Source organism: Cavia porcellus, unplaced genomic scaffold (assembly GCF_034190915.1).
Source record: "Cavia porcellus strain 051 isolate PalLab524CR breed Dunkin Hartley unplaced genomic scaffold, mCavPor4.1 scaffold_2, whole genome shotgun sequence".
Classification (NCBI taxonomy): Eukaryota; Metazoa; Chordata; class Mammalia; order Rodentia; family Caviidae; genus Cavia; species Cavia porcellus.
The window spans coordinates 58537902-58557854 of NW_026947485.1; the positions used below are offsets into that span (position 1 = coordinate 58537902).

Here is a 19953-nt window from a genome sequence, read left to right on the forward strand (position 1 = left end):
GTGATTCTACTCTAATAATATTTGTTTGTTGTTTAATCTATCTATTTGTGATATCAGGATGTTGATATCCTCCACTACAGTTGTGTTGATGTTTATCTGATTTCTGTGTCCAAAGTAATGTTTGCTTTATGAAGTTGAATGTGCCAGTATTTGGTGCATATGTATTTATAACTGCTCTCTCTCCTCATTGAATTCTTCCCTTCACCAATGTGTTGTGACCTTCTTTGCCTCTTCTATCAGTTTTACCTTGAAGTTCACACTGTCTGACAATAGGCAGCTACTCCTGCTTGGTTTGGGGTTACACAGAAAACCTGCTTTCTATCCTTTGATATTTAGTGTATGAATTTTTCAGTTAATACATGTTCCTGATATGCAACATATGTTTAGATTTTGGTTTTTAGTCCACTCTGCCAATATGTGTCTTTTGGTTAGGGAATTGAGTGCACTCACATTGATAGTTACTACTGAAAGATATTGACTTCTTCCTGTCATTGCATTATTTTCCTGCTGTTGATTCCTTTTCACTCCTCCTCCTAACTGTCCATCCAACCCGATGTATTCATTTATTGCATTAAACTTTGTTTCATTGTATGGTTTATTGTCTCTCTAGTGTATCCTTGAGAATTGCTCTGATTGCTGGTTTGGCGGTCATAAATTTCTTAAGGTACTCCTTGTCACCTCATTTCTCCATCAAATCATTCTGCAGGATAGTTGAAAGGCTAGTTTTGCAAGATACACTAGGCTGGGTTGGGACTTTTTGGGGCTAAAAACACTTCACTCCAAGCTCTTCTGACCTCTAAAATTTGTATTGAGAAGTTCACTCCAAGCTCTTCTGACCTCTAAGATTTGTATTGAGAAGTATGGTATACTTCTAATTTATAAATGATCTTTTGCTTTTCTCTTAATAGTTTTTAACATTCTATCCTTATATTGGGTTGCTGGGGTATTGACTAAGATGTTTCATGGAGAAGTGCTTTTTGAATTAGGTCTAAAGTTCTGTATGCCCTGCTTACATGTAGGTTAATTTTTTGCCCATACTTGGAAATTTTTCTGTGATTTATTTTCTGTTAACAAATTTTAATGCCATTCAGGCCATCTCCTGATTTCTTACTAATTCCAGTTAATCTGATGTTTGCCTTTTTTGCATCATCTAGCAGCTGTTGGATCCATTTTCCATGGTCTCTTATTGTTGTTAAGGTGTCATTATTATATGGCCACCTATGAGCCCTGCATTCTAGTTCTGGAATTCTGTTCTTATATTGGCCACTTATGTTGCTCCTACTTTCAATAGTTTTTTCTGTTTGGACTTTAATTTTTACTAAGGTGATAAGTTGTGTTTTACATTGTTTTGTTTAGCTTAGCTAATTCTTTGTTAGTATCTTCTTTAAACTCACCAACCCTTTAAAATCCATTACCTGTCCAGTTATTTCATTTTTGAGCTCACCTAGCACCATATTGATATGGACTTTTTGGGTCCTCTCTTATCATTTTATATAATTTAACTGTTTTGCTTTTAATTTCTTCCACATCAGTGTCCTGTGTTTCAGTTTTGAGGGAGTTGGGATTTTTTATTATTTTGTTGCCTTGTTTTCTCAAGCTTCTGTTTTTGTATGTGTGCCAAGATTTAAGGGTCATTTAAGTGGAAAGACTTTATTGCTAGTATGGAGATCTCTAGTTAGTGTTGCTGTCTAGTGATGTGCTCTGGGCATGACTAACCCTGGTCTTTTGCATCTGTCCTAATATGTGTTCCCTTTTGTTATCTTTAGGGGAGGATACATTGAAATTTGTCTAGTACTCAATTCTCCAGAAACTAACTGAGGTAATATTGATGACACAATGGCAAACCAGATATTGGCATATAGTTAAAACAAATTCATTCCAGCAATAGCAAGGAAATTAGCAACAATAATAGAGTCAAAAGTAAACTAGATCTTCACATGCTGTAAGAACTAAGAAAAAGCTACCACTGTACTATCAACAATAGAAAAGAGATCTTTAATACTCTAGAGACAAACTAAATATTGACATGTAGTAAATATCTACAAAATGCAACAACTGTACCATCATTAACAACAGAAAAGTGTTCCACAAATATAGAGTCAACTAAATATCTAAAAGTTAATAAAGTTTAATATAATACTAGTAAAAATGGAGGGTGTGAGGGAGTCTGAAAGGAAGGAAAATTTGAAAAATAAAGGAAAAGATGAGGAAGAAAGAAAAATAATGTAAAACATCCAATTATAAAGGAAAATTAGAATTAGATAAAAGTAAGGAAAAGAACTAACAGTAAAAAGAAGCAAAATAAAGTTTAAAAAATGAAAAAAGAAAGATGCCTGAACACTAAAAAGCCAACATAGCAAAAAAATTCCAAAAATTTTCTCCATGTTTTACTTATTTATTTTTCTCCATGTTTTAATAAGTGTTTTATTTCCATGGCCTGAGAGAATGATCGTAACTACTAAATCCTCTATTACTTTTTTACTCACTCTTTACACAAATGCTAAGTCCTGTCTGTCTTGCCTGCTAGGAATAGGTCGGTCAGTAACATCTGTTCTAGGGTTGTATTCACGCCATCTGTCCCGTCTTCTGTGTTTCTCTGTGTACTCCAAGTCACTGCTTTCTCTACCAAGCTTTATGGCCTGTGAGTTTTTGATGTGTCTCCCCCTTTTCAGAATCTCCTCTGTTTGTATATTCTGGACTGTGGCAGCTGTCCAAGCCAAAGCATTTCTCTGATCATAATGACAGATGGGGAAAGCAAACAGACTTCTGAGCTCTGTGCTGAGTGCAGGCATCAGGGGAGGACAGTGGTAGGGGGTTCAGGCAGTCTTCTGAATTTCACACAACCCCTTTCAGACCCAGTCCCCTCTGGAAAAAGAAAAAAAAAAAAAAAAGATGCTGCTGGTCTAGTTCTTCACCACAGAGCATGAGGCCCTGGTGTCCTTTGTGGTCTATGTTTTAAACATGTGTGGCCTATGTTCTTTCTGTAACTGTATATCCAGTCACTGAGGAATGATGACCCCAGAAACTCTGAAGTGTAGTTATTCTGGGACTTCTGATTCCTGGAGTAGCTCAGTCTTAAATGATTGACCCCTTCTCAAAATGGCGGCTGGTTAATCTCTCTCAAATATGGCAGGCATTGCAATGGAATTCTTCTCCGTTTCTTTCGTGCTACATGGAAGTATTTACTTTCTGAGTGAAAATCTAGGCTGTTTTTGCAGTTTATAGTAACCGTGGGCTTTTCATGGTCCTACTCCTGCCAGCCCAGTCCTTTGTTTTTCTTTGAGTCTGCCAAACTTCTCCAGGCTTACCTGGTTTTTACAGAGACAAGTTTCCGTTCCTGGAAGCTATGATTGGCGTTCCAGAGTACATCTTTCTATCCTTGCTTTGTCTTTCAGTCCTCCAGTTTCTCTGTGATTTCTTATTTTTTGTTGCCTCTTTATTAATTCCCAAAGCTTTTCTTTTTTTTCCTTCTTCACTAATTATTGTTTTCCAGGTTTGTAAATCCGGTTCCTGGAAAGGCTGATACGCTGTTCAATTCTATACTGCCATTCTCCTTTTACACCTAATTTCTTCAGCGTTTGTATGGAAAGAATGGATTAAAGCCTTTTTCTGCATCTTTATAGATGATTATGCAATTTTTAATCATTGATTTATGTAGTTTATTATATTTATTGATTTACATTTTTTGAACTGCCCCCTCCTATCTGGAGGGATAAAACCAATTTGGTCAGTATGTATGATATTCTTAATGTGTTGTTGAATTGTTTGAATTCTGTTATTGAAGATTTTTACATCTATGTATAAGGATATTAGTCTGTTTTTCTTTCTTTTTTTTTTTTTTTTTTTTTTTTTTTTTTTTTTTTTTTTGTTGAGTCTATATGTAATCTGAGTATCAGGATAAGCTATCTTTACCTTTCAGTTTAATGGAAAATTTTCAGGAGCATTAGTATTCTTTAAGTAGCTGTTAAAGTTAATACATTATGTCCTGAACCCTTACTAGTTGGGAGAGATTTTATTAGGGTTTTAATCTCATTGCTTGTTAGTGATATTTTGTGTATCTTTTTAGTTCATTTTGGTAAGTCATCTGTATGTGATTAGGTCATCTGTATGTGATTAGGAATTTGTCCATTTCTTGTCATCTCTAATTAATTGTAGTGCACATTCTCAAAAAGTTTTTTCTAATAGTTCTCTAGATCTCAGCAATGTTTGTTGTCCTTTCACCTTTTTCAGCTCTAATTTTAATTTAGGTCCTTTCTTTTCATAAGCTTTGCTAAGGACCTACTGCTCTTTAGAATAAACTCTTAGATTTATTGATCCTTTCTATTATTTTAGTCTATTTCATTAACTTCAGCTCTGATCTTTATTATAATTTTTCTTTCTTCTGTTCTGGTTTGGTTAGAAAGACAAGAGTCTTTCTAGGACCTTGAGATATAACACTAAGTTATTTAACTGAGATCATTTGAATTTTCTAACGTAGGCACTCATAACTATAAATGTTCTTCTTAGAACTGCTTTCATTGTGTTTCATACATTCCAGTGCATTCTGTTTCCATTACATTTGATTCAAGGAATCTTTTGATTCATCTTCTGATTTCTGATTTCTTTCAACGATACACAGATCACTCAATAGTGTATTATTCAGTTTCCATGTGTTTGTGTGGTTGCTGTGGTCTCTTGTGCTGTTAATTTGTGGTTTCATTCCTCTGTAATACAATAGGATGTATGAGATTATTTCAATTTAGTAGGACTTGCTTTATAGCCTAGATTTTAATCCATTTTGAAGGAAGTTCTTGAGGCTACTGTAAAGAATGTATATAATGTGTTTTCTACTGTTGGGTGAAACACTCTGCAGATATTTATTAAGCCTATTTGATCTATAGTGTAGTTTAATTTTGATGTTTCGTTATCAGTTTTTGTCTGGTTGACGTACTGATTTGTGAGAGTAGGGTATTAGAGTTACCCTCTATGATCGCATTGACGTCTGTTACTGTCTTGTGTGAACTAGTATTTGCCTTATGTAATTGGGTGAATTGACATTTTGTGCCTGTATATTTACAGTTATTATTTCTTCATTGTTCTCTTTTTCAGCTTTCTCTTTTTCAAATTTTTATTTGAAATCTACTTTGTTAGGTATAAGTACAGTTACCATGGCTTGCTCTTGGGTTCTCTATAGTTGGAGTATTATTTTCCATCCTTTTGCTTTCAGTCTGTGTATGTCTTTTCAGGTGAAATATGTTTCTTGCATGAAACATATAGTTGGGTCTTGCTTTTTAATCTAATCTAATCTGTGTGTTTTAATTGGAGAATTAAACCATTTTTAGAGGTATGTACTAATTCTTGTCATTTTTTTTTTTTTGTTTTTCTAGTATTTGATTCATTCTGATTCTTATCTGGTTGTCCAAAGACATTCTTTCTCGTGCTCTTGTGGTTGTGATTGTCTTTTTTTTCTCTATATTTAAGGTTTCCATAGTATTTTCTGCAATATTGACTTGCTTATTAATTTCTTTAGTTTATACTTTCCTTGGAAGGCTTTTACACTTCTGTTTTAAAGGGTACCCTTGTAGGATATAATAATCTAGCTTTTCAATTATTTTCTTTATGGGCTTGATGTACATTATTTCAAGCCCTCCTAACCTTTAATTTCTGTTTAAAAAAATCTGCTTATATTCTGATACGATTGCCATTGTAAGTTTAGAGTTTAGAGTTTCTGTGAGCATTTAATATTCTTTCTTCGTTCTGAATTGCCGGCAGTTTGACCAAGTTGTTGACAGTTGTTCCTGTTCATGTCTATTTGGGGTTCTAAATGCCTCCAGTACCTAGCTACCCATCTAATTCCCCAGATTTGGGAAATTTTCTGCTATAATTCCAGTAAATGGAATTTTTATGAATTATCCTCTACTTCTTCACCTTCCTCCAGTGCAGTGATTCTTCACTTTGCTCTTTTACAATTGTTGAAGAGCTCCTCCATGTTTTATTATTTCTTACTCTTTTCTCTTTATTACTGACTGTTGTAGTGTAGCCATCTAGTCATTATGCCCTGACGGTCTTTCTTCTCTTTCATCAAAAAAAAAAAAAAAAAATTAATTGAATTTTTATTTCACCAATTGAGGTTTTCATTTCCAGAATTTGTTTGATTCTTTTTCAGAACTTCTGTTTCTTTACTAAAATGGTGTTTCATATCTGGCGTTGTCTTATTTAGTTCATTCACTGCTTATTTTTATTTTTTGACTTCGCTGATCTTTCTAATATTGATCAATTCATGCTCATTAGTATCTTCCTGATTTCATTTATCATTTTAATTATCAGTGTTTAAATTCTTTGTCTGGAATTTCATGTTTCGACATTGATGGTATCAATTACAATTTTTGGAGGCATCTTGTTGCCTTCTTCCTCACAATTGGTGTGTTTTTGTGTTAAGGTTTGCAGACCAGATGGGATGTTTGTTTGTTTGTTTGTTTATTTATTTATTTACTTTTGGTACCAGGGATTGAACTCATGACCTCGTGCTTGCCAGGCATGCGCTTATGCTGCTGAGCTAACTCCCCATCTGGGATGTATATTTCTATTGCTATTGTGCACGGGTCTTTTCAGTAGTTGCCTTTCTCTTCGTGTTGTGCCCTACACTGTTGGTATGTCTTAACATACCAGCAGCTCAATGAAAGCACCTACTCAGCCTATTCAAAGTGCTAGGGTCAATCTCTAGCACTGCTTTGCAATGAGAGAGTAACTTCCAGTAATATTAGCATCTGAAGAACCAATCATGTATCAACATAAAAAACTTGTTTTGAAAGTTTTCTACTGTTTCACTAACCCAGTAAAAGGAGAGTAGCAATATATGATAGGGTAGGGAAAAAAGGAATTAATGTTCATACTTACATATGAGAAAAAGGGGAAGGAAGAAGAATATGAGAGGGTATGAAAGAGAAGGAAAGAAAGAAGAGAATATAAATAGAAAGTGAGAGTAGAGATATGGAGATTTAATGTACTTAACCAACATAAGAAAACAAAAGTCAGACAACCCCATGAAACAACCTTTTGTGTTGCAAAGCACGACCCTTCTCTAGGAGGCAGGCTCACCACTCTGCACTGCTGTTCACCTGAATGCTTCTGAGCAGGGTGCAGGTATTGAGCACACAGGATCTGTATTGTACTAAGATAAAAATCTGCCGACACCTAGTCTTAGACTGGTCCCTGCAGCAGTACTCCAGACTCAAATCCCTTCCCCTCATGCGTCTCAACTCTTTACCTATCACAGAATTCACACTGTCATTCTGCACTGTTTTGTTGTGTTTTCTGTCCCTTCCTCTGGCTGAATGTGCTAGCTGCCAGCTGGGTTTCATGCCACTTGGCTACTGCACTAAGACTTTCCCAGCCAAGAGTCCAGTCTTCTGTGACCCAGCTGCTAGGGTCATTCCCTGTAACATATGATTTAGTTTTATCATCACAGTACCATTTTCCTTGGTCCAAGATGATTCCTAGGAGGATGCCCACTGCCTCCCTGCAGACAAGTGTTTGCTGTGTTCTAGAGACAAAACAAATGTGGGAGCTCTTGTTCTTCCACACTGTGAGCCAAAGCAAATTTAACTTTCTCTTACTCCCCAAGAAAGGGATGCCTCCTCTCCTTCCTTGAGCTGTCAGTGCCAGTACACATGGTTTCTGTTACTTCATTTGTGTTTTTTAATACCAGTATTTCTAGGTTTGCCTGGTTACTTGCTCCCTCAAGTTGCAATCCAGGGATTTTCTATATTCCCCAGCTATCTTCTCAGCCAGACATGTCCTTGTTGGTTTGGTCACATATCCTGGAGTGGCCTGTAAGAACTGGCCTGTGTGATGAGAACTTCCATGGTTGATGTCTCCAATTCTCGTTCATTTCTTTAAAATATTTAGTGTGAAATATTTCAACTCTATAAACCAATTCTTGTTCATTTCTGTAAAATATTTAGTGTGAAATATTTCAACTCTATAAAGAGTTATTCAGATGCAATATAGTTTCTACCTAGCTTAACAGAGAAAATGGTGCATGTCAGTGGAAACCGCGATGCACCTCTGTCAAACCTATTCTCCACCATCCCCAGCTATCTGGAATTTAGCAATCATCATTCCTCAAAAATTCTTCATATTGAAGGCTGCATACACCAGTGTGTACACATTTTATGCTTTTAATGTGTCAGTTACAATAAACTTAAAAGAAAATTTTAAAATGATGGTTTTAATATTAAAACATTCACAGTTTCTGTAGATACTCCAGTTTTGAAATTCGTGAATATTATGCACTCTGGCCTCCTCATAGTGTAATTCATATTTAATTATTTTGTTCCTTTTCAAACAACATTGTCTTTTCTTCTTTCTTTTTTATTGATAAGTGTTTGCTGTACACAATAATTGCATTTATCTTGGGGAATTGTTATTTACATCTATTGCATCTTAATCATTTTTGTTTTCCTTCCCCTCCATTCCCTCCCACCTCCCCATCCCTCTTCCTGGCTCCAAAATTGGTGTCCTTTCCTGTCATCTTTTATTTTACTCTTTAAGTTATTTATATTTAACTTTACATTTTATAGAAAAGTCATCGCTACAAATTTTGAAATCCAGTTTTTAAAAGAAATTCCTTATAGTCATGTATTTGTCTGTGTCAACAATATGTAGTATTATTTTGCATATATTTTTAAACTTCATATAGCTTATATTTTATATGGTCTCCTGAAACCACTTTTTATCTTCATTTGGGATACTTCTGCCAGTATTAATTTTAAAAAAAAAAGTAATGCCAGTGTGTATTATGTGGAATAGTGTTTGGTCCCTAAAATATGACTTAAAATGCCTTAGATTAAAAATGTTATGTGAAAAATGAACATATAATGTAGTGTATAAATGAAATGTATTTGTATCATTTCAGGTTTAATATATAACGTATCCTCTCGTGCTTTTTCTGTGCCCCTTTTCCCATATTGTCGACAGTTGAAAAGGACGAAAACATGTCAGGACAAAAATGGTAAGTAACTTTTTGCTTGTTATAAATTGGAATAGTCTACTAAGGTGGACATCACATCATTTATGCTCAGTAAATTATTTAATGGAAAAGTCAGGAGACCTGTTAGCAGTAAATAACTTGTTAGTCTTTCTTCAGTGCTAGCTATTCCCAAATTCAGTAACCCTACTCAATATGGAAGAATGAGAGACTAAGCAAAAAAAAAAAAAAAAAAAAAAAAAAAAAAAAAAAAAAAAAATATATATATATATATATATATATATATATATATACATATACATATATATATATATGTATGTATATATACACACATAAATTTTTGTCTGATGTGAAGTTTCTTAATTCTCTTTTGTGTAACATTTCTCTTGAGAGTCTAATGATGATTTTTACTACCATGTTTTCTAACTTAATGAGTTGATGTATTTTTTTAATCACTCTTATTAATACCTTCCATCATTCGAGACATAAGGGAATTTAATCTAGGGTAGCTATAAAATAATGATTTTATAATCTCATACTACTCAGATTAACTTATAGTCATGGCTTCAACTATCATGGCCACTCAAAAGCTACTTGTGGTTGGAAGTGTGTCACGCTGAATAAAGTAGATGTGGTAATCAGTGTGATTTCCTCATTCATATGCGTATAACACATCTAAGTGGCATAAAAAGCTTCTTACAGGTTCCAGAGCTGAGCCGTTTGCACACATGTCTCATCAAGCAAGCAGATTTTTGTCATTTTACCATCTTTAATTTGCATGATATAAAACAAACGTAGTACATACTTTCACTTTTGTATACAGTTAATTAAAATAAGAAACTTTCTAATTCCTCCCCTCTCACTAGAGAAGCATTCAGGCCCATGTCCTCTGTAATATCGAATGTCAAACTGCAAGAGAACTTTTGAAATATAATGAGTTTTTAAAGTAATTAATAAGTGGCTAAGGAATATCATTTCCCTAAGAACACCCATCTGACAATCATCTAAGTGTTGTCAGACATTTTTCCTTTAACTGTTTCACCTTTCCTTATGATTGTGGGCTGGCTTTATCTCATGACATTGCAGTGGCTGTCATACCCTGGTAGGAAGCTCAAACGAATAGTACTTACTCATCTAAGAGACTGGAGGGGCCAAGGAAATAGACCCTTTCCCAAACTCTTTCTCCCAGTTACTGTACTTCACAGCTTGTGCTGAATTGCAGTGAACTCTAAACTGCAATATAAAGGTGTAGATTTTAAGCAAGATCTTTAACCATTCAAAATCTAAGATTTCTCTTTTTTTGTTTGTTTTGTTTTGTTTTTGGTACTAGGGATCGAACTCACAACCTTGCGCTTGTCAGGCAGGCACTCATGGAGCTGAGCTAAATCCCCAGCTAGATTTTTCATTTTTTTTGCAATGATAGAGACTAAGAGGTGCTCACCAGATCTCTGAAGTCCCCCCACCTTTTTTTTTCAGAATTGAAATTTTTGTTTCCTGTCAATCTGTAATTGGTAAAAGAAGATACAACATGGAAGTCCATCCTATGGCTCATTTTTGAGAATCTAATTCTCAAAAGAATCCAGCCTTGGGGATGAGTCCTTTCAGTCTTTTAATCAGCTGTGTTACCATTGCCATTGCTTTGGTGAAGTACTTGCCCCTTGTATCTTAAAGGTTAAGAAAAGTTTGGCTCAGAGTTTCAGGGAGTTCAACCGTGGTTGGCTGATTCAGTAGAGTCAGAAACAGCACTGAAGAGGAAGGGGCCAGGGAACAGATAGTGTCTACTAGAGTCATGCCTCCAAAATCCACCCAGATACATGCAGTACTTACTAATACCCTAGACAGCTCCCAAGCCAATCAGGTTGACCTGTCACATGTACATGTTACATCAAGAGATTATCTTTAATATAAATGTTATACATATTTTTACTTACTTTCTCTGGTACGAACTCACAATTTAAATATTTAAATAATGCATAGAGATAAAGCAGATCATGAAAATCTCCCATAATCCTACCTTTCTTTCCATACATGACTATTGTTAAGGAAGCATCTGAAATGCTGGCATTTTAAGAATAAATGCACAAGTTGAAAATTAGAAATTTTAAAGAAAAGTAAATAAAAGTATAAAGCATCACATTTAGAAATACTGGTATTTTGATCTAGTGGTATAAAGTAACTCATGGGATGGAAGTCTGGACATCTATTCTGGTCATGGACAGAGGTAGGATGAGGTACATATGTACAGAAAACAGACATTTGGGACCCTGGTGGGCCTTTGGAGCTGAAATCCTCTACCAGGGAAAGTGTAGGTAGAATAGGGAGGAATGCACTACCCACAGCAACCTTACTGTCAGCATTTGGGATACTACTTGTCATTTTCTAAGAATTCCACTTCATTCTGTTTTATTTCTGATTTCATCCTTGTATTCTTTTTGGTTCGCTCTTTACTGTGACTTTTCAGAAGAATGACTTCTTATCTGTATTTTAAGAATTTATGTTGAAGATTTAAGTTTTTAATATCAGAGGTCTATTTGGGGAGTTTGTTTCTTTTACTTTTATTAGTACATTTTCAGCACACAATAATTACATTCATCATGGAGGATTGGTACAAGTACATACAACATGTGAATTCTGTTTTCCTCTTTCCTTCCACCTCCTTTTATTTTGCCAGCATCAGAGTCATTTGTTTATTTTATAAGACCTTACAAAGTTAATTGTCATATATACAGATTGAAAATCAGACAAATGGGCCAAAGAATATATGAAACATGTAAGATAATTATAATAGATCAAGGTATACTTTTAGTACATTATCCATACTGGAGTGCAATACTATTTTTTAACTCTCTTTTTTCCTATTATCTGTCTTTTAATTCAGTGTGTGTGTGTGTGTGTGTGTGTGTGTGTGTGTGTATGTATGTATTGAATTTTTAATACATGAGAAACCATGCAGTATTAAACTTTGTATTAACAGATTTTAAATTTTTATTTATTTTATGTTGTGGTAAGAACAATTAACATGAGATCTTTACCCTTTTCACAAATTTTTGCATACCACAACACAATTCAGTAACTCTAGATGCAGTATTATGTAGCAGATCCCTAGAACTTACTCATCTTACATAACTAAAAATTACATGCCTGCTGATTAGCAAGTTTCTTCTTTCTCTTTGCCCAGTCTCAACCACAATCCCTACTCCCTGGCACTGAATTTGGCTATTGTAAGTTCCTCCACCAGACTTTAAGTGTACTGTTTTTTCACCCTTTACCACTTCCCTGCCCTCTCCTCACTGTTGGCTTGGTGGTAGAGCAGAGACTGTACCAGTCTCTGCCATTATTGTAGCTCCCTGGTGCTTTCAACCAATAACCGGCCTCCTCAGCCTGATTTTCTCCATCTGCAAAAGAAGAATGTGCAACCTGCTGATGCCTAAATTCTTGTCAAGGTTTAAGTTTCCTAAAAATGATTCTAACTTTCCTCATTTTAACTTTTATGATTTTAGAGTCAGAAAGAATCAATTGACTTTCTCAGTGTGATAAACACAGCAGAAGCATTTACAAGTTTATTAAAGTTGTAAATACCAATGTATACTGGAAAGTCAGAGTTAGATAAATGCTTTTGTACTATAATATCTTAATAGCCATGAAATTCATACATAAAACAGCTCTTTAAATGTTTTTAGTGGTTATTCCTGGGACTTACAGGACCGATATGCTCAAGATAAGTCCGTTGTCAATAAGATGCAACAGAAGTATTGGGAAACCAAGCAGGCCTTCATTAAAGCCACAGGGAAGAAGGAAGATGAACATGTTGTTGCCTCCGATGCAGACCTGGATGCCAAGCTAGAGGTGAGCACTGTGCTGGAATCAGCTCACCTGGGCAGGCCTATGTGTGCTTTGTATTTGAAAATAAGGAGCATCTAGGATCAGGGAAATTCAGTCCTAGCACATCAACAAATTCTCATTAGCCACTATCATGACTCAGTTAATTCATTCTTTAAGCACCTCATTGGAATCTATGGCCTATGGTAAATTCCTATTAAATGTTGCATAAAATTAATACAATCAGAGAGCTGTGGCTAGTGATATCTGAAGAATGATAATGGAAGGTAAACCAGACCTTCCCGAAGAGCAATTTAGGCTAAATTTGATAGTATCAGTGCCTTGTCCAATGAATCTGGGCTATTCTTGTACCTGCTGGTTGTAACCTTGGTAGAACTACCTGGTTTCTCTTATTTTGATTTCCTGAGAGCATGAAATGGAGATGAGAATAATTACTTATTATAACTGCCATGAGTGCTAAATTACATAACTAGAATGGTGGCTAATATTACCAAGTGCTCATGTCCCAGGGACTGGTCAGCACCCTTTCTATGCGTTATCTCTGATACCTGGCAAAGCCCTTGACATGCCTGGTCCCTGCTTCCCCATCTTAGGTTTTCTCTCACAACCCTTACATTATCCTCACTACCTCCAGCCATAATGATGCATTCTCAGTGCTTGAGCGACAGTCAGGCAAGTGCACGTGTGTCAAAGCTTTTCCTATGGTCTGACTGAACACTCTCTAGATCTTCCCTTAATCAGCTTCTTCTCATAAGAAGCTTCTTTGTCTCAGCCAGGTGGTAAAAATGCCAGATGAAAAGCCTTACTTCAGTATACTGTTTAAAGTCACATTTTTTACCCCAATTCCCCACCCTCATCCTGTATTCACTAACATACATCCTTATTTTATTTTGCTCGACATTCTCATCTCTGATTAAATTGTCTTAGGTATTTGTGTGCTTGCCTTCTCTCCACCAAAAGGTCAAATTCCATGTTAACCATAATACCCACTGTGTCCCCAGACAGTCACACAGTACACATTCATACGAACTAAGTAAATAATTGTACATGTTCATATGATTACTGTTCATTCTCAGCCCTTTCTGTACTTCTGTAATTGGAAGTTTTGAAATTAAATCTGAGTTGGGCAAGAATGTTCTCAAGGAGGTCCTACTATTGAAAAAAGTAGAGCCAAGAAGCATCTATTCTGATTTTTGCACTTAAAGGATGCTTTAGCATTACTCTGATTCAGCTAAGAAGGAGAATTACAGGCCAGTCTTCCTAACGAACATTGATTCAAAAATCCTTGATAAGATACTGGTAAACAGGGTTGAGGATTTAGCTCAGTGGCAAAAGCGCCTTCCTGGCAAGTGTGAGGTCAGGAGTTCGATTCCCAGTATAAAAAAAAAAAAAAAAAAAGATACCGCAAACAGACTGTGGCAAATTGACAAAAAGACTTGAATGATGGTTTAAATTATTAAATGATCTCAGTATGGAGTTACATGCCTGTAATCATAACACTTGGTAGATAGACTGAGGCTGGAGGATCTCAAGTTCAAGTCCTAAATAACTTACTTAACAAGACTCTCTCTCAGAAATTAAATGAATGAATTAATGAATTAATGGGCTGGAGATGTCACTCAGTGTGAAGGTCCTGGGCTCAATTCCTAGTACCCTCCCCCCCATTAATATAAGTTGTATATGATTTTCATATCTTATAGCTTTTTAAATTTTTTACAAGCTAGCAAATGCAACCCTTATTCTAGAAGTAATATACTACTTACTGCTAAGCTAAACATTGTACTTTTATGCAGGCTTATGGAGCAGGGCTTTTATTGAACCAACTACACTCTAAGCCAAATACCTATTGTCCTAGACACTTTGCATCCAAATTATTAGCTGTGACTAACAATTTTACCCATGATAGGTGTTTCTGTTGCAGAAAGGTTAATACTGACATTGAAATACATAGAGAGCACTGATTTCATCAATAAAATATGAAAGTTATATTCAAACCACGTGATACCATTTTATACTGAGTTACTCCATGAAAGGCTAATTTGTAGACCAAAATGTTTTATTCTACCAGCCCTGATCATGTGCCATGCCTTAATAAGGGTCAGATTCTCTTGCCATCCATTGGGAAGTTGATATAGAAATGTTATGCTGATGGTCCGACATGATAATAGTATCTGTAATCACAACATTCTGGGAGACTGAGACAGGGAGATGGCAAGTTTGACCTCAGCCTGGGCAGTATAGTGACTCGGCAAGACTGTGTCCCAAAAAATAAAAAAGGCATAGGGACATAGCTCAATGGGAGGCTCTTGGTTCAGTCTGCAGTACCAGATCCCACCCCACCCCCAAAATGCTAAGTTTTAGTATTTGTCCATACTACTTGTTAATTAGATCATTGTTTTTTAAAAACATCAATGGCAGTGACAGTCTCTGAATGGCTGCCAGGACAGGCTGGACTGTTTTGATGATAGAAGATGCTCCTTATCTTGCTGTGAGTGTGGGTATATAAGTGTGTAATATCATCAGAACTCACGGAACTGAACACTCCAGAGCTGCACATTTTACTGATTTAACTTACATCTTAATTTTTAAAAAGTGAACAGTAATAGTAGAAATGCTCTTTTCTCCTGTTTTGAATTAGAATCAGAACATCTTGATGGTCTGTGACTCAAAATACTGATTTCCTAGGAACAGATTAAGACTGCCGATTTTTCTTTGTTTTGTGATAAAGAATATTTGTTCTCTTACCTAAACAGATCAAGGATGCAATTTAATAAATTAGGTAATTTATATTCTTCATGACCAGTTCTATTATATTAAGTGTCTTCAGCATGGATTTATCATCTTTTGAGAATATATGCATGAATCCACTTTTATTAGATAATTTAGCCATTGATAATGAAGCGGATCATCTGTTTTCACTCAAATGTTGAAGTGCTTTGTGATACACAAGCATAATTTTTTCATCCACATGGCCAGTAAACCAGAGAGAGAGGAAGAAGAAAAACCTTGCTCTGCCTTATGGAGAGGCTCGCAGAGGCAGCGTGTTCATCTGCCAGGTTTTCCTGTTGATACTGGCCCATGTGTCTGAGTCTGAACAGAAGGAAGATAAAATATAAAGTCTGTGTTGTGTTAGCTCCCATCATGGTGTCAAATACCTGAGATAAATAAAACTATAAAAGGAAAAAGTTTGCTGTGGCTCACAGTTTTAGAAGTTGAACTTTGTGGCCCCATTGCTTTGGTGCCCAGGTTGAAGCCTGCATCATGTCCGAAGTGTATGGTAGAGAAAACATATTTACCTGATGGAGCCCAGGAAACAGAGAAGGAAGAAAGGGCAGTGTCCCCATCCACTTCAAGGGCACTTTCAGAAACCTAACTTCCTTCCACTAGGTCCCACCATCTTCCAATAGCCCCATAGGCTGGCACCCGAGTCTTTGGCCTATGGGTCTTCAGGGAACACTTCAGATTTAAACTCTAACATCTGCTCTATCTTTACTGAGCTGTCTTGGTTTATTAAGCAAATAATAAGACCACCATGAGTTAAAACCTAGTTAAATTCTCTTCAATAGAGTCCCACCTGCTTTCCCCTAATTTTCTCTAATATGGCAATCATATGGCATTATGTTGTCTCTCTGTATATTTTATGAAATCATTAGGAAAATAAATAGTGATGTTTGCTTCTAGCTAAGCACTGTTGTACCAGATGTCTTCTAAACAGGCAGAACATTCAGCTGATTGATTTTTTGTTTGCTTTATTGAGTTGTTTAAGCATGCCATAAAATACATTAGGATCACAAAGTAAGTTAATGTCATCTTTTAAATATGATGTTTACTTGATAGATCCTCCACTAAAAAGAAAAAGACAGCAAGTGGTGAAGGGAATAAATTAAGTTACAAATGAATATCAGATCTCTGGTTTACCAAATCCTCCAGTTGGGGCCTTTACCAGGTCTTCTGTTTTTGGCTATTATTTCAGTAGTCTTGAAGAAGTAATTGTTGTATGCATTTTAATTTAGACCACAAAAATAGTGAATTCCAATTAGAATACAAGCAAAGGCACATATTTAAGTGAACTGGTCAGTCTTTGTATAGTTCATGACATAACACCAACACACTTAAACACAGGATCTTGTTTCGTAATGGACAAATCAAATACTATAGTTTTGTCCAGTTTGATTATTTTCAGTTTGCTGCTGTATTTTTATTTTGTGTTTTGTTTATATTTGTATTACAGCTGTTTCACTCAATCCAGAGAACCTGTTTGGACTTGTCTAAAGCAATTGTACTTTATCAAAAGAGGATATGTTGTAAGTATTCCATAAATACAAATATTGATCAAATAAAGATTTAAAGAAAAGCAAGATATTTTGCCTTAATATATCATTTAATATATTTGGGAAACTATTTCAGGGAGTTTGTCTTTACTCTTTAAGCCACAAGGAAGATCTCTAAAATTTTACCAATAATTTATGTAGACTATTTACCTTTCAAAACAAATCACATATTGGGAGAATTGTATTTTAGCTCTCCCATATGTATGGAGATATCATTTATTTTCCCAATTAAAAAAGTATTTTCTCAGTTACTTTGGGCTTTTTAATATGGGGTTATTTTTATTTCATTGCTCTGGCTCTCTTACATTCAGTTTTGTTCCTTTTAAACTGGTCAAGTGTTATACACATGTACCAAATCCACACAAGGACTGTGGAACTACGTATGGCAAACATGTACCAATAAAACAAAAAACTAAAGGGGATCAAGAAATGAGTAGGGGAGGAAAGGATGAAAAAGAAATGAAGGTGTGTTAGGATCATGTAGGTATTCCCATAAGCAATGTAAATATTATTTACACACATACACTAATAAACTAAAATTTAAAAAAATAAAATGGTTAAGAAAAGAAAGGAGACACATAGTTAATGCATTGATGATACGTTACTGGCAGTACTTTTTGAAGAAAATTTCTTACTTAGGTTTTAAATTGCCAGAGAACTACAGTTCTGTGTGGTCATCCTGTCTTAAAAGCATATTGGCAAAGTATTTCTGAAATACCAAGTATAAGCTGTATGTTAATATATTTCGGACTTCCATTTAGCAGTCATTCCTATCTAATGCTAGAATGTGGGAACTCTTCCTGTTGTTGAATGCTACCAGATCTCTTTCCTAAGATACAAGTTAACAATTGGTTGTTTTTCTAGGTTAGTAATGTTATTAAGACAGACATTTTAGGAAAGTCTCAAATCATAGCAGCAACCTGTGCATTATCTATGCTAATATTTACCAAGTGTTCCAGCTAGGATGTCTCTAGGGCTGTAACTCCAGAATTTTGGAGAAATCAAGAAATAGGACATGCATCTCCCAGCCTCTTCTGTTCTGCATGTCATCAACCCCAATACTAGTCTGTTTAGTGTCCTACATAGCTTTTGGTTTGTCCTGTCTTCCCATTCCCCAGCTCAGGCCTTCTGTAAGTCTCTCACTTGGTCTACTAAATCAGCTCCCTAACTGGTCATCCTGTTGTCTCCACCTCAGCGGCCTCTATCCCATTGTCTGCTCTGCAGAGTATCAGAGTGTCCCTTTGAATATGAATGGATCACACCTTTGCTTAAACACTGCATTTGGGGAATTATTGGTTTAGTTCTCTTATATTATACTCATCATGCTGCTAATACCATAAAATAAATTGTTTTTCCTTTATGATAGAACATATAAGATTGTGACTTTTATTTGTTAAGGACACATGAAGTCCAGTGTGCCCTATTTTTATTAAATAAATGAAGTAGCACTGGACATGGTGGTGTATGCCAGTAATCCCAGCACTCAGAAGACTGAGGCAAAAAAATTACTGCAAATTCAAGGCCAGCTTGAACTGCATAGTGAAACCCTGTCTCAAAAAGACAAGACGAGGATGGATAAATAGGTAAAAATGGAAGAAAAGGTGGAAGCCTACAGATTTTCTGTAGTGATCCTCTGAACAGAAATTATGCTTATCATTTGTTGTAATGTTTGTGATAGAAAACCTAGAAAGACCTCGCCCCTGAATCACCTCAGGTTAGGTAATAGAAATATGACTGAACACACTCAGGACTTTCAGATCCCTCTGACTCTTCAAACCACAGTTACATTCCATGCGCTCCAGAGAATACCTAATACCCACCAGGACATGGATGGGGAGAGTCTGGAATGGAGTGCAGACAGGAGAATCGCAGTACAAATGAATAATATCACCACATCAACAAGAGAAGGGAGGAACTAACCTTCACAATTTTTAAAAGCCATAGTTCAAGCTGGAACATGAAGTACATATTAAAAATTTATATTTTAGTATATTTATTTCATATGAGTTAAAGTTAGAAATTCTGAAACTACTTACTGTGTACTGAGGGTAAAGCCAATCAGTGAGTAGACTTATTGTAGATAATGAGAGCCTGGGTTCCCATTGCCTGTGGTAGGAAGAAGTACAAGGAAAGGGAAAGGCTAGAATAAATGTTGTGGTGTTGTACTGGATTCAAAGGTATTACAGAAAGTCATTGTCTATATAAAGAGCTAGAACTCCATACAGTTAGGTGTCTGGGAATAAATATAGATGAGTGCATGTAAATGAGTAAGCATACATTCATGAATTTCTTGCCTCTGTCAGCTGAGAATACCGACAACCACTAGCTCCCCATGTCAGTGAATACACCGAGCATTCAAATTTGTTTCTAAATAGGTTTCCCCACGCCTTGGAGAAGTGATTGATTTCAGGACTGGAGCAGGGAAAATTCAAAATGAGCCTGGAATATCTTAGAATGCCAGAACATAAGAAAGTACTTAAAAATGACAGGCATATTTATTTTGAAAGGAGACAAAAGCAAGCTTGTGGTCAAAACTGGTACAATTTGAGCAATAAAATACTTAATGATAGTATTATGCTGTAGCCCATAGGAAGAATGATTGCTCATATAGAAATGATGGGTGGGTGGGTGGGTGGATGGATGGATGGATGGATGGATGGATGGATGGGCTGATGATAGGGACTACTGTTTCCAGTTAATAAATATATTCAAGTTAATAAATATATTTTAAAAGAACCACAAAACTCCCACTAGGCACAGTAAGAATTATGGCAGATTGGAGTCACTGAAGAGTAATACAATTAGCCAGTGAAA

At 35.7% G+C, this 19953-nt stretch overlaps 1 protein-coding gene across 10 annotated transcripts in view; it reads left to right on the forward strand.

The window, feature by feature from the left end:
* Window positions 1–19953, forward strand: part of Ica1 (islet cell autoantigen 1) — a 170127-nt gene that overhangs the window by 25707 nt on the left and 124467 nt on the right. For 9 of the 10 annotated variants that reach the window (XM_013158304.2, XM_013158303.3, XM_005006045.4 and 6 more), the window contains exons 2-4: window positions 8897–8992; window positions 12649–12814; window positions 17040–17112. In XM_013158304.2, the coding sequence (XP_013013758.1) occupies window positions 8976–8992; window positions 12649–12814; window positions 17040–17112 (256 nt within the window). In that variant the 5' untranslated portion in view covers window positions 8897–8975. The remainder of the gene's footprint in view (window positions 1–8896; window positions 8993–12648; window positions 12815–17039; window positions 17113–19953) is intronic. The other variant, XM_063242216.1, reaches the window with a different exon arrangement.